A 14898-nucleotide genomic window follows, 5' to 3' on the forward strand; every position below is an offset into this window, starting at 1 on the left:
TTTCTGTCTTCTTGTTTATTCCGTTCAAGGCCTTCTAAAGGCGTCTGGAATGCTCTTGCGACCATGAGCTACTTTCAGGCCCAGTAACTAAGTTCCATATAATTGACCCCTACACCACACTCAGTAGCAAACAAAACACTGTGAGAGCAAAAATTATTTTAAGACAGCAACCTACATCTTAGCCAGACTCCTCGCCCCTACGCTTCCCACAGACTGCCATGAGCTGCCTTCTGTCTATGGAAGCAGAGTAGCCTGATCTGCAGTCTTCCAGGCAGTCCTGAAGTCCTGGGGTCTTTCAGAAGGTAGAAGGTGGACACCACTACCTCTGCCTGTCCCTCACCGGTTGCAGGGGAGCTGCAGAATGGCGTCTGTGCCACTGCATGTCCCTCTCTGCATGGTTGTGGGTGGAAGTCTCCAGTAACACAGGCCAAGCTGGGACCCCCGTGTTTGCCATGCCACCCTCACCGCTCTGCTGACAGGGGGTGACGGTGAGCCCGTTCCAGGCACTCAGTCTTTCCAGCTGACAGAGCATGTGCTACCCCAGCTGACTGCCAGAATTAGGGCACATTCACAGCATCCCTTTCAGCCACCACCCTGTGAGGGTTGTGATGCCCAGGTGACGGGTGGTGTCGAGCAGGGGGGGGCACTGCCAGCGCTACCTGCCATCCATGTGACGGGTGTATGGGCTGCCTCTGGCCCTGGCATCTCCCGCTGCTTTGTATTCATGCACGGCGAGGAAGAACTCGCTGCTCATTGCTTTGGTGGTACCAGGCTGGCACTTCATCTCACAGAGGGAAGCACCAGTTTAAGTCTGCAGCACCCCAAGGCTGCATCCCAAGCCTTACATCGCTGTTGGGAAAGAGGGAAGAGAAACTGGTGCTGTGCTCCTGAGTGGTATCTCCCCAGGGAGGTGTCATCAGATCTTCTGTGAGTTATACTTACGACTCCCTTCTTGTTTGCTGGGAAGATAGTTTCTTTTCAAAGCCATAGTCCACAAAGTGCCAGCAGATGCACATATGCTTTGCAGCAAGGTCCCTTGGCTTCAGTCCAATCTCAGGACAGACAGGGATTTGACTTTGTAGCTCAGCAACTGAGCCACTCATACGTTTAATTGAGTATCTACTTAGTTGTTATATTTAATTCAATTGGGGAAGGCGCCCCGCGCTTAGCTATTTAACACTGCCTGAACAGGAGTGGTCCTTTCCTCTTTTCTGTTTCCAGAGCAGTCCTGTTTCCAAACTGCCAGCCCAGGACCATGAGTCTCAGCCAGACTCACAGGGCTGAGGCCTGGGAGGGAGCCTGGGCCAGACCTCTGCCAGGATGTGGGAGCTGAGGCACAGGCTTGGGACCAGCTCTCCCAAAGCTGTCTGACTTCCTGGCTGTGAAATTATTTTCTGTCTAACTGGGAAATCCCTGCACTTCGTCCAGATAATGTGGCAGTAAGGGGTCACTAAATGCTGGTCTCAAATGCAGCATTCATCACCCTCATCACTAGGAACAAAAAGTTCTGAAGTGGGCAGGACCACGATTTCCTCATTAAAGCTCAGAACAAGATGTAACAGCTGTAGTTAAAATTACCCCATCATCTTTGCTGCCTCCCACCACACAAGGGAAAGTTATTTTTAACTCCAGGTTGCCCAAGGGATGCTGCATGGCGAGATCTGTTGCGTCCTCGCCAACAGTCTTTGCCTGGCAAGAAATGTGGGGAGAGCTCTCCCTCCAGCCAGCTGGGATCAGACTAGAGAGCCCAGGCGTGGGCACCTCTGCAGACTGACCCCTCCAGGCTCCCCAGCTGCTCCCGAGGGGGCAGAAGCTCCCACTGAGGCAGCTTTGGGAGTGCAGAGGACCAGGCGCCCAGCTAAGTCCTCCTTTGCTATGCTTTTGTTCTTTTTAGTTTGCAAATAAACTTGGTGGGCTGAGCCTATTCCAGATGCCGCAAGGGGCACCATGAAGGCAGGACCTAGAATGCACTGAGTCGCAAGGACAGTCAGGCAAAACCAGAGGGGATTAGCTTTTAATGTGTTTCTCAGGGCAAACCCTGAAATTGTGGGATTGCCAAGACCCCAGCAGGAAAACTAGCCAGCTTGCTGCCCTCCTGGCCACGTATCAGCTTCCAAACTCTCGCAGTATCAGGAAAACTTGCACAGAAACCTAGGAACAGCTGTGATGCACAGGAGCACCCTAGCCATCACCTTCCTATTGTATGTGGCCACACAGTCCCCTGTGAATCACACTGCAGGGCACAGCTACAGTCACATCTCCTCCAGCCCCAGAGTGGTGGCATGGCTTCAGGGCTCCCTGTGGGCACCTAATGTGAAAGAGTTCAGAAGCCTCCAGAAGAGATGCTGTGTAGATGTGAGTGCAGTTATCACTGTTCAGCTTTATCTTTCTGGCTAGGAATGAATGTGGTACTGCTAAATACCTGCTGCATTTGCTCTCAGGGGTCTCTGAGCTAAACTGAGATAACTCAGCTGCGCACTCAGTCTTTTCCATACCTAACTTCGTTGATGTCTGTATTAAAACCCAGCAGTGTGTAAAATTGGGAGCTAGCATCCCAAGCAGAATTACATGATTTTTTTATGTTACTTAGCATCTTGGGGTTACATTTTTAGACTACAAGAACTTTTGTTGTAAAGGTTTTTCTCTGCTGTGTCATCTGCAGCAAACATCATTATCCAGGTGTTTTGCTCTGCCTTGTGAGTTAGTCCTTGTGCCTGCTGGGTCTCCTGTGGTTCATACTGCTACATTTTGTCCCAGAGAGAAGTTGACTTACTGGAAAATGAGACAATACTCCTCCCTGCACCACAAGATGCAGCTACCACTGCTAGGACTCTGGAGAAGATCACGAAGCCAACAAGTCTGTCCCAGGGTTTTATTTTGGGTCTGTCAGTGACCTGCTGTGCGCCTGCCTTGCTGAATCACCACCATCCCCCTCCCCTCTTCAGAGCTCAGTTTCTCTTCCTGCTCCCTGGGAATAATCCATAATAAGCCTTTGTAAACTGTGGGAGTCCGGTACAGATGCAGGTTTAAGAGCTGTGAATACACGGAGTCCAGGGGTTAGACATATTTGGCACAAGGTGCAGGATGTATCTAGTACTCCCATAGAAGCCTTGCACTATCCAACACAGACATGTAAGATGCAGGACTGCAAATCGGCTGCTGAATGCGGTGTGTATGCAGGACAGGCATGAACCTCACCAAATTAAAAAAAACACCACTAACAAATATGAGCTTTTCACCTTAAATATTAAAAAATAAAGAGAGGGAGCCTCTGAATTTTGTTACCATTCATGTATACATTTATTAAGCCAAAGGAGTTTGATCATACCACCGTATGTTACTAGAGCATGTGAGATCCCTTCTCTTTAACTTTGCTAACAATGGTATTTTAAGTACTTGTTTGCTTTTTGCCCTTCAAGATTAAAAAATTAATCCTTTCCACATTTTCCCATGAAAGGATCTTTTTTTTTTTTTTCTTTTCTTACTGTACAAAACAAATGTTTCTCAGACATGTAAACAACCATCACAGAAATGAAACTGCTGTTAAAGTTAACTTTATAGTTATGGACGTTCTGTTAGATTTGTATCATGTTAGATGTATTTCAGCTCAGTGACTCCTTCAGTGAAAGTTATTATTGTTACCATCACCTGCACTGCCATAGTGCCTAGAGGCCCTGGCCAGGGTCAAGGCCCTTCTGTGCAAAGTGCTGTACAAATACTTCAGTGTAACTCTGAGGTCCCTGGTAAGAACGGCATTCACTCTGCCTCCCTCTGCTCAGTGGCGATCCTCACAATTAATAGGAGCTGGAGTGAAACTCTTTCCAGACTAAGTCTGGAGTTGATGTTCAATTACTGTTGAAGAGAAATGTTACTACAGGCCAATCCTGATGCCTGCAGTCCTGTGCGTAAAGCTGCTCACACTCATGGGAATGCTCATATGAGTAAGAAACTCCTGTGGGAAAGGTCTGCAGAATTGAGTCCCTGGATCATTGAACTCCTTTGCAAGAAAGCATGCAAGAAAAGCAGACTGATTCCTTTTCTCTAAGGTTTCATCAGTATAATTCTAAGAGAGAAAGGGACAGGGTCAGTTGCTCAGTTTCAGCACCTCAAGCATTTTGAGTTCTGATCCCCAAATTAAAGAAGCCTCTGCTCTGCCTTGGGCTATTGTGGCCAGGCCTGGAAAAGTCTGTTGGATGCTCTTTGTCATCAGGAGGCAGCGGTTTGCCGTTACAGAATGGAGGGCCTCTGTTTTATGGTGTGAAGGCTGCGTCCTAGGCAGGAATTGTGAAGATTGTGTTTGGCCATCAGTAGAAATTATTCTGAAAACACTTCAGAGCAATTGCAGCTTAAATAATGATTATAACTTGGTATTTGAGGTGAAAAAAAAAAAAGGATTACATGAAATAAATAGCAAAGAATCAATGTCCCTGCACAAACATAATGTATTCCTGCCTATGAAGCATCCCTTGCAAATTACTGCCCTTTAGGTTATGTCAGATGTTTAAATGAACCCTTTAGAGCTAAAATACAGTACTCTGAAATGAGGTTAGAAAATTTTCAAAAGGACTAATGGGAAGTGTGTACAATGCTCTCTTTAAAACAAATTTCCCACCTGGGTAGCCTAGGAGTGCGAGGCCTCAATAGACATAGAGCCGATCTGAAATGGCAGCAGGCATGTGTGTCATGATCTGCATGCGCAGCCACCAGTAGTAATCCATGGGGTGGTAGCGGGTGTACGGGGTTGTGGAGGTGAGCGCGTGGGCCACGCTTTCGATGACCGGCGAGGTGTCTGTTGAGCCGCTGTTGCAGTATGTCTCCATCTTGCTGACCTGCTCATCGAAGTACTTCCTGCCATAGTCTTTGCGCACTATCTCAGGGAGTTCGTCCCACATTTTGTCGGCTATGGCTTTGATTCGCTCAGGGCTGTACAGGTTGGTGGCAGCTATGAAGTTGCCAGGCTCCACGATGCTGACCATCACCCCCTGGGGCTGCATTTCGTACCGCAGGCAGTCGGAGAAGGCTTCCACGCCAAACTTGGTGATGCAGTATGGTGACCGGGCAGGACTGCCCATCCGACCCATCATGCTACTGATGTTCACCACACGACCTAGACAGAGGCCAGGCAAAGCACAGCTGAGCTGCGGTACCTGATCCAGAGCAGACACCTGACACACACCACCCAACAGATTCCTGAACATGCATCCACCCGCCCACCGTACATCTGTAAGGTCTGCCTGGCTGACCTGCTCGTGGCTCTATCTGAGCTTTGCTGTCCTACGCAACAGCCTTCAGGCAAGAGAACAAGCCCATTGCTTGTGCTCCTTGGCTCATTATACCTGAGGGAACAGGCACATGGTAACACACAAAGCTCAGTGCTACAGGGAACACAGAAGAGGCTGGACACAGCCTGCATGGTGGGAAACAGGATTGCTCAGCAACAAATCAGGGCTGAGCCCAGACAAGAGAAAGCAGCAGCCAAGAAAGCCTCTGGCACCAAGGCTGAGCTCATTTATTTGCAAGTCAAAGGCACAAAAACCAGGAGCCCAATGGTGGCTTACAGCGTCTGCACCACAAAAGGTCAGAGCAGTCTAAGTCCATTGCACCCTTTCCTGTGTGACAGCTGGATTATAGCTCCAGGCACAGAGCAGGGGCCTTTCTCCTCTCCAGAAGCCATCCATTGTGGCTGGAGAGAACGCTGGTAGGAGACTGTGGATGCTGCAGTCTAATTAGAGGTTGCAGTTCTCTGCACTTTCTATCCGTGCTCATTGCTGAGTTGTGTTAGAAAGAGAAACTTTGACCACAGAAGTGGATATCCTTCCACGGTGGAAGAAATGCCGCCTGGGCCACATACAACCCAGGTCTGCAGCACAGGACAACAATGTTAATGTTTGTGGATGACTCAAGAGTAAAAAATATTCTCATTTAGTCAGGTAGTTGGCCGCAGTACATGAAAGCTTTTGCCCTTTTATGCCGAGACCCACGCAAGCTCCAGGTCTGCATTCCTTTGCTGTACAAACCCCACCTCGCATATGTTACAAGCTCCCAAAGTAACACAGCGCACAGCTGACAAGTTCCCTGCAAGAAGCATGTCATAGTACACTGCTGCTGCCCACCCTGCCAGCACTGGCACTGCTGGTTTTTGTATAGAGGGGAGGATTGCTCCTGACACTGGAATTTATGGTGAGCTGCAGCTTCTGAATAGGTAAAAGAAGGTATGACGGATTCCTTCTTGCGTGGGATGTTGCAGAAGAAGGCAGCACAGATGGGAAAGAGAAATAATAACGGGTTTTCAGGACTGCTGCCTTGCTGTATAACTCAGAGCGGTTAGGAAATCTGTCATTTGTGTGTATGCTGTGGGTCACATTCTGTCTGTACAGGTATGAAGGTGGCCAATGGTGCAGAGAGAAACATAACAGACCTTTTAGCCTCTAACACAGCAAGACATGGGGCAGGATGAGGGACCTGCTCCAGGGAGTGCCAGTCAGGAGGAGACCACTCACCCTTTGACCTCCGGATGAGAGGAAGGAAAGCCTTGGTGGTTCGCACAGTCCCCCATAGGTTCACTTCAGCTACCTCCATGTAGGTGTCCATGCTGGTGAACTCGACTTCCCCGAATGTGGAGATGCCAGCATTGTTAACCAGCCCCCAGAGCCCTAAAAGACAAAATCAAGCAGAAAGCTTTCCCTCTGTGAGACTAATGAGAGCAGCTTGGAAAAGGCCTTGCCAATAGATTACTGAACTATACAACAGAGCTTTTCATTACGACTTGTAATGATGGAAGCCAGACAGAAGAGAGTCTCGAGCGAACTTCAGTCTCCTGAGCAAATATAACCACAGTCAGGATCTGCTTGTACTGCCCAACACTGCAGCCACAAAGTATTGTGTATAAGGCTTCCCAGGAAGTTCTGAGCCTGCTAGAAGAGAATTTCAGCCTTGTTTAAGCTGTTCTTACCATTCTCTTTTTATCCATCATGATTTTTTAAAAAAAGCAAAATATAGTCTCTAAATGCAAATAATAAGAATAGGAAAGACCTTGTAAGAAACAAAAGAGCCATTATTTCAAAGTAAAATCCCTTGTGTCACCATAAGAACTAGAATGTGTGCAATGCTGGGAAGGGGGATGTGGGCATGGGTGGACATGGGTGGGCACGCATGCCACAGCCTCTCCCTTTTATTCTGCTGCAACCAAGATAGCAACAACTGAAGCTACCAACTCATTTGGCAATGAAAAGAAAGATTAAAAAGGAATTTGGAATAAAATGAACTCACTTCATATAATATTCTAATTGCACAGGAAACAGACTGAGAAAGGTCTGGGATGGCTTCTCTCTGCTGTTTAGAAAAATTCACTGTTATCTGTTGACTGACTGTGTCCAGATCTGTGTTCTCAGAAGCAGCCCAGAAAAGGCAACTTCACCCTGGCCTATGCTTGAGAATACAGGGCTAGAAAACTTAATTTATACAGAAGATCCACATATAAAAATTAAACATAAAGTAAAAGAAATACGTTTATGCAAAATCCAAAATAAAACATCACCAGTTGTTCTGCTTTTAAACAATCTTCGTGTGTTGAAGTATGGATGTTCTTTAGGGAAAAAATGTAGTTCACCAAAGGGTGGAAAGGTTTCAGGAATGCACAAGCAACTAGGATTTTCACAGTACTGGAGCAGAATTTGCTGTCATCACCTCAGTAGAATGAGGTAGGCAGGCTAAGAAAGTCAGTTACAGCTACCCCCTGAGCTCTGAAATCTGTAGTGTATGGTAATATCCACAATGTCATTAATGATACTCAGCTGGCTTCATGGGAAATCCTTTGGAAAACCTCTCCATTTTCTTAGCCTTTTGAAAGTTTTGGGGAGACATTTCCTTTGCTAATGCCCAATCTTTGGGCACTGGCCAGGTTTTACAACATAAAAGGAGTCACAATCAACTTCAGGTCACAGGAATAAAGCACTAATCCCAGGGCCTTGAACACCACCCTGATTTCTGCTAATGTCCCTAGAGGAGCTAGTGCAGAAAAAAGCAGTTGTCTTTGTAGATGTTGTCTTAAGTGGGAAGCTGCTTTCTGATACAGCACAACATTTAAACAGGCCATTTGCTGTGCACTGCTGCTCCTCAAAGCTTTGTGCGCCCTTCAATCATATGCTCAGCTTTTGAAATATGCCCTGTAAATGCTCTCAGAGCCCAGCTGAGGGAGCTCCTGCCACCTATGTGACCTTAGAGCCCATTGCACGCACCTACCTTTCTCTGGGTCCTCCAGGCTGCTATTCACGTGCTCCACCGCTCTGTCCACTTCTTTGCTGTCACAGACGTTGAGCTGGACAGTTCTCATTCTATCACTGTTCATGTTGTCCAGCTCCTTGGAGCCACCATCTCCCTTGTCCTAGAGGGGAAGAAAGCGCTGGTTTGAATCTGGCCAAAGACCTTGTGTAGAATATCAAATGCATAGCAACCATCAAATTGAGCAAAAGAGAGTGCACAGGACAGTCACAGAATAATCAGGACAGTCCTGCAGCATTAAGAGGAAGGGGAACAGACAAGGATGCTCCTGCAGAACACCATTCCTCGAGCATCTCCATCTGACCATGAGCCCTGCCACCACGTCAGTTGGTACAAACTGCTTCGGCCACCAAGAAAGCAGCCAGAACTGGATCTGCTGCGGCAAGGCAACTCCTGCCCAGTACAAGCTCCTGAGATCAAGCTATACCCCACTGCCGCAGTGGTGGGAATGGGCTGCCATCCTCGCTTTGGCTCGCATAAGGGGCACAGCAAATAGCTTGGCAGGGGTATGGTATAAAATAGCTGGTGAGTGGCTGCACATGTACGTTGCATGTGCTTCTCAGTCACGTTGCCAGCTCTGGAAGCGACAGTCCTAGAAGAGGGACTGCCTGCCCACTGCTCTCTCCCTTCAGCTGATCTACGCACACAGCTCCCACTGTCTGGAAACCTACCTACTGCCTCTGACAGACTCCTACAGAGTCCAATCATCAAGTGCCTGGCCAGCTTCCCTGCTAGCAATTCCCTCCAGCGCCTTTTCCAGCATCTTGCTCTCTTCTTTGCCTCCCCCCATGAGCTTTTTTTCACTCCCATTTCCCATCTCCACTCCTTTTTTCTCAGCTCAGAACAACAGATTCCCCCAGTATACACATATCCACTCACAGCCCAGACAATTAACTGCAGCCAGCCCCTGAGATACCTTTCACATGGGCCAGACGCTGCTACCAACATGGCTGCCACACCCAGACCTAGTCCCTTCACAGCGCTGAAGCCTGCCTATGGTGCTTCCAGGACACAGACATGGGATATTAATATGAGTTTGGGACTATCCCTGAATCGCTCCTATGTTTGTAAGCTACTGGACTCTGCTGGCCACTCCAGGGTACTTCTGTAGATGATGGTGAGGTCTAGCTCTGAAAATAATGACTTTTTGGGAATTTCCCTGTCTTTACTGCAAGAAACTCCCTCTGTCCCCCCAGTATCATCCCTCACTAGAAGTCTTCTACTCTCCACTAACAGGCCAGACATGAAGCATGTCCCACAGGACCATCTGATAGCTGCTTAGCTCTTCTTCCCCCACCGCTCAACCCTCCAGGTAGCCCGCTCACTGTGTCAGCATCAGCAGGCAAGCATGGGAGTGCTCTTCACTCCTGACAGACAAGGCTTTTTTGGACAGATAGCTTTTTTTCCTCTGACGTGAAACAGGCCGGGGCTTCATAGCAGGGCTTCCTCCTGACTGCTGAATGACATTAGATTCTTCTAAACATCTTGAGCCACAGGTGCTCCCTGTCAGAGACTGCCAGCAGTCAGTTGTCAATGAGATGCTGCTCGTCTCCGCAGTCTGAACCCCAGCTGCCCATTTGCCCCCCCTGGAGCGACAGTTCCCTTTAGACACCACACTTTAGATACCACAAGAAGGTGGCCATACGTCCCCCTGTCTCCGTGCCACCTGTCCTCCAAAACAACCTTCTCCTGGCTCCTCTCATTCCTGGGCTTAACCACTGTGCTCACAGACAGCTTACTAAAGTTAAGTACCTGACATCTCCTCTGTCTTCTCCACCCTTCCTTATTCCACCACAGACTGTTAATACCGGTTAGTGTTCATCCTTAAGAGAAGGCATCTACTACACTCTCTTCACATGGAAGCATACTGCATACAAAATGGAGCAGTTAAAAGTCCCATGCACAGCTTAGTGGTACGTTTTTTTTCTTACAGTGACTGAAAATAGAGTTTTGTCCTAAGTTTGCGGCTCACTCAAAAGCACTGCGGTGCTGAAGCCAGTGTGTATGGCAAAGCATTGAAAAGCATACAAATGGCACATGTAGGAATGCCAATAGGGAATCAGCAAACGCAAGCATGCAAGTCCCTTGGAAATAGCAGATACGGCTAAAGGGAAGAGGAAGAACAATAAGGCCAAGGTGCATCCTTCCCCGATCCTAGGTCTACGAGGTGCTACAAGATCTCTGGGCCACAGCAACATGCCAGCCTCAGAGGCCTCGTAAGCTCTACTGGGACCTTCACAGTGTCCTCTTCTTCCTCCCTTACAGGGTTGGCTCAGCAAGCCAATATCCCTCCCGCCCTCCCACCCACATGCAGCTTGGTGCTTGGACAGGGACCCTTGGAGCTGGGATCCTGGCTAAGAGTTGGACTCTGGGCATTAACCCAGACCCACAGGGCTATTCCCTTGGCTCTTCAGAAAGGACAGATGGGTGGTGTTTAAGTCAGGCACCCTGTGACTGTGTCATGCTCTCCCAGTACGGGATGCAGCCTGTCCCACAACCCCAGGGCCCGTACACAGCAGAGGAAGGACCTTCTCATGCTACACCGAGACACCAGCACATCTCTCCTGTCAGCCCCAGAGTCCACTGTCCCATGGCAAGAGGACCGAGCTCTTGCATATGGAAAAAGTGCACCACTGCCTCATTTTCCTGTTTCCATGGTCACCCTCTGGGGCCCATAGCTTCAGCTTGTATCTTTATCAGTATGTCCTTGAAGTGGTATGTAACACCCTATTGCTCTGAGTACCCTTGCTGAGTCCTACAGTGACTGGCCTGCATGCTGGCTTGCTCAGATAAACTCTGCCTTCTCATCCCCCTGCAAGCCCCAACAGGCCTGAGCACACAAAGCAAAGCAAACAGGGCTTCCACCACATGCCTGACAGCTGTGGCAAACATCACATATGTCCACGGGTAACAGGTACTGATGGAAAAATACCTTCTTCATCTTGTGTCAGCTGGCTCCTCCAGCTATTAACCAAAGAAGAAAAAATAAGACAGCTGCAGCATGATCGTTCATTGGATCCAGTCTACCACTGTCTTTTGGCAATGAAGCATCAACACAACTCTCACATGAATATATTTGCCAGTGAAAATGTTATGAAGAAACCGTGTGTGAAATAGCACACTGTTAGCACAGATCCATCCTTGGGCTCCCCTCAGTTGTGACCCTAACACCTCTCTCAGGTTTCCTTCAGTAAAAATAGTCAGGCACTCAGGATCTGGCCGCTCTAGGAAACCTTTCCTGATGAAGAGTCAGCGCTGCACACACTTTTAATCTGCAATAAGGATGTGGCATTCCTAAGAACAGTGCATACCCTGAGGTCACAATGGCTCCTCAAGCTGGAGTATGCTTCTGATGTGCAGGTGTGCTGTGAAAAATAGTCCCATGAAAATAACACTGAAGTTTCATAGTCATTTCCTCTCTGTCCAGGCTAGGCAAATATACCCAAGAAAAGCTGATGCTTCTTATTTCTACCTCCACTTCTATCTAGCATCTAAAAACACACCAGGCTTTTTCTGCCCCTAAAATCAGCTCCAGCAATAATTACACTCTGATCAGAATTCTGCTTATGGTTCTGCTCATGAAACCTGTGGCACAATGAGAAATCAGCTCAGTCTCCTGGACTCGTTTTAGTTCTAAAGAGCGGTTCGACATAAAGTATACGGCCTGAAGACACATAGGAGGCCAACCTGTTAACCAAGGAGCTTTCACATTTTACAGTGGTTTTCTGATGACAACCGCTGTTACCAGTCTTGCTATAGTCACACAGATTTTGGAACATGGGATGCGAGTCCAGCTAAAGAAGCAGTATTTAATTACACAGTGCTACAGCAAAGCTTTCTGCTGACTTTTGGCGAGGAAATACATATTGATCAAAGCCTAAAAGAGTTCTGGCATGCTGCTGCACATTAGCTTATGCTAAAATTGTCAGAAGCCAAGATTTTCCACTAACATGCATTCAGTAGAACGAGTACTGAAGACACCAAAATGGAAGGGAGGTTTCAGTGACAGTTAAAAGACATGCTCGCTGAGAATGTGGTCTTTCTGGCAGCTCAGACAGAAGAAGTGAAACCTAGAAGTAACTCTGCAGCTCTGAAATTTTTGGCTCCTGTCAACAAAGAGGCAGGCTATTATTCTAAACAGTGGGTTTTAAGTCTGCAACGTTCTTGTATTCTCTAATGTTGATCTTCGGTTACAAGCTGAGTGGAAACATCTGCCAAAAAAGTACTCATCCACCATCTCTGCTTGACACCTTTTGAAAAGCAGCAGTTTATAAGTGTCTTGTTCTGTGAAGCCTGTAGAGGGAGCCCAGGTTAACAAATAAACCCTTGACTCAAAGCTGAGACACCAAAAGAGACAGAGCTATTGAAACACACACTTCTCTTTTGAAAAAATGCAGCAGAAACACTAATAATTTAAATTTAAAACTAATCATTTAAGCAAAACTTAGTAATAATGGAAAAATTAACAGCAGAAAGAGTATTGATAACATTAAAAAAGACCTTGCAAATTCTCTTTAAATAATATAACTATTCAAGATACATTTATAGTGATGAGTGAGCTAAAAGATTAGAATCAAAATAACTGACCCACCCCAAGATATCCTGAGGAGTAAGTTTGTTTCTGTTGGGAAATGGCTACGCAGCTAAAAAAGTGCAGTGCTTCATAAGGAAAGAGAGGCTAAAGCTCTCTCCTATTTTCCATGACCAGGCATCTCTGACTGCCATACAGAGCACTCCTGGAGAGTATATCAAGACTGCGTCACTAAGCTATTTGTGGCCTGATTCTGCCCTCATTTGCACTAGTGGAACTCTATCACCTTCACAGAGATTTCAGGAGACCCTCAATACACACTGAGGCATGGCTGTACTCATGAATATAGAAAAATATGCTCATACCATGTGCCATAAGATCACTGGTGGCTTGGTGTATGTCACAATTAATCAAAATAAACCCTGCATAAATATGTATAGTCTGAGAGCAGGGCCAAAGGTCCAGACTGAAACTCATCCCAAAAATTGCTTATGGACGGGGCTATAAAATTAGATTTGGGGTTCCAGTCCATCAGATATTGAACAGACCACAATGTTGTGATTCAAGTAAGAACCTCCCTAGATACCATTCAGTCCTGGTTCTGGTCTAGACCAGGTTATGCTCTATGAAATTCAAGTACCCTTATCTTTCCCTTTGGGCTACTAACCACCCTCCCTCTCCTTGGCAGAAAGCTGTGCAGAGTGGAGAGGGACGATTGGACTTGCTACGTGTCTGTGCACGTGCCACAGGTGAAGAATACAGTTTTTGTTTTCCCTACCTTTTGCAGGCAGCCAGCGTAAACAATGAAGCCTTTGCCATGCAGGTGCTTGGCCAAGGCAAATCCAAACCCTGAGTCACAACCTGTTATAAGCACAGCTCTGCTGCCAATCTGCAAAACAAAACAGAACAAAACACACTGGAATTGAGTATTTGAAATCAGTGATTTGCAGTGCACAGAACAAAACCATGCCCTTGGCCAAGAGCAGTCTGTTCCAGGGACATTCTCTACACTCGTTGCCAGCTACTGCCACCCAGTGCCTCCTGAAGACAGGAAACAAAGGTTTCATACCGAGTTCACTGCAGTGAGGCAGGATCACTGTCCTCCCAACACAAAGAGAAGTTTGGCACCTCTGGCAACAGGCTCCCAAGGCAGAGACCAAGCAAACCACCATTCTCTGGCAGTTCACATCCATCTTGTAATCTGAAAATATACCAGACAGTTCCCAAGACACATTTTCCCTTCAGTAGGAACTGTTCCTGTATGTTCAAAGCAAGCAGGAGTCCACTCTTCCCGTAAGGCATGGGAAAGATAGCTTGACTGAAGAAAGGATATGGGTTAACCTTACTGACTGCTCACTCCTCTTTCTCTAGCACGTAATACCTCTAGTGCTGGGTTTTAAGAGCTACACAGAATCAAGTGGGTTTAATATTTGAAATTAAGACCAGTTGGTCATCAGTCTTTTTGTTAATTTGTTTGTTTTTTGGTCTTCTTATTCTTCCAACTCACAATTTAAATAGAAGTATACCTCCTTCCTTCTCCAAACCCAAAGAGAGGCAGCAGTTAAATGACATGTTAAAAATTGCATGGTGGATCAGACATTCCAGCAGCAACAAGTACACATGCAGCAAGATGCTGCTGTGGGTGGGATTAGGTAATAATTACTTGCAATTCATTCCAATTAATCTCTTAACAAACTAGAAATTTGGCTTTCCCCAGCATACACAGGGACTGATCAGGGTCACACTGGAAGCCCAGCAGTGATGCAGGGGCCGTATCTGAATTCCTCTGAGACTCTGTCCCAGGGTTATGGAGCAAGATGTGCGTGCTCTAGCACTGCTACAGTGCCGAGTTCTGCGCTACAAGACAGGCAAGAGGGCAAAACATCCCCCTTCCTTTTGCCTGGCACTGTTCCTGGCAAGCTAGCACTTTCAAAGAGAGGGCTGTTAAAGAAGAGGGCCGCTCTCCAGATCAAGAGGTGAGGATTTATTTATGTCTCTTTACACAGCCATAATCCAGAAAGAGTGCTTTATTAAGAATTTGTCATGCAAATTCCCTCCACTTTAAGGTGGAAGATTTAATCTGCTGA

General features: G+C 47.1%; 1 protein-coding gene across 3 annotated transcripts in view; it reads right to left on the reverse strand.

Moving 5' to 3' along the window:
- The window catches only part of BDH1 (3-hydroxybutyrate dehydrogenase 1), a 19884-nt gene continuing 4986 nt past the window's right edge, over positions 1–14898 (reverse strand). The window contains exons 4-8 of one of the 3 annotated variants that reach the window (XM_069792331.1): positions 13590–13700; positions 8242–8383; positions 6501–6653; positions 4613–5107; positions 1–3033 (exon numbers count right to left, since the gene is read on the reverse strand). In XM_069792331.1, coding sequence (XP_069648432.1) covers positions 4638–5107; positions 6501–6653; positions 8242–8383; positions 13590–13700 — 876 coding nt within the window. In that variant the 3' untranslated portion in view covers positions 1–3033; positions 4613–4637. Of the gene's footprint in view, positions 3034–3276; positions 5108–6500; positions 6654–8241; positions 8384–13589; positions 13701–14898 lie in introns of those variants that run through there. The other 2 variants (XM_069792330.1, XM_069792332.1) reach the window with 2 other exon arrangements.

This window comes from Haliaeetus albicilla, chromosome 9 (genome assembly GCF_947461875.1).
Source record: "Haliaeetus albicilla chromosome 9, bHalAlb1.1, whole genome shotgun sequence".
NCBI lineage: Eukaryota > Metazoa > Chordata > Aves > Accipitriformes > Accipitridae > Haliaeetus > Haliaeetus albicilla.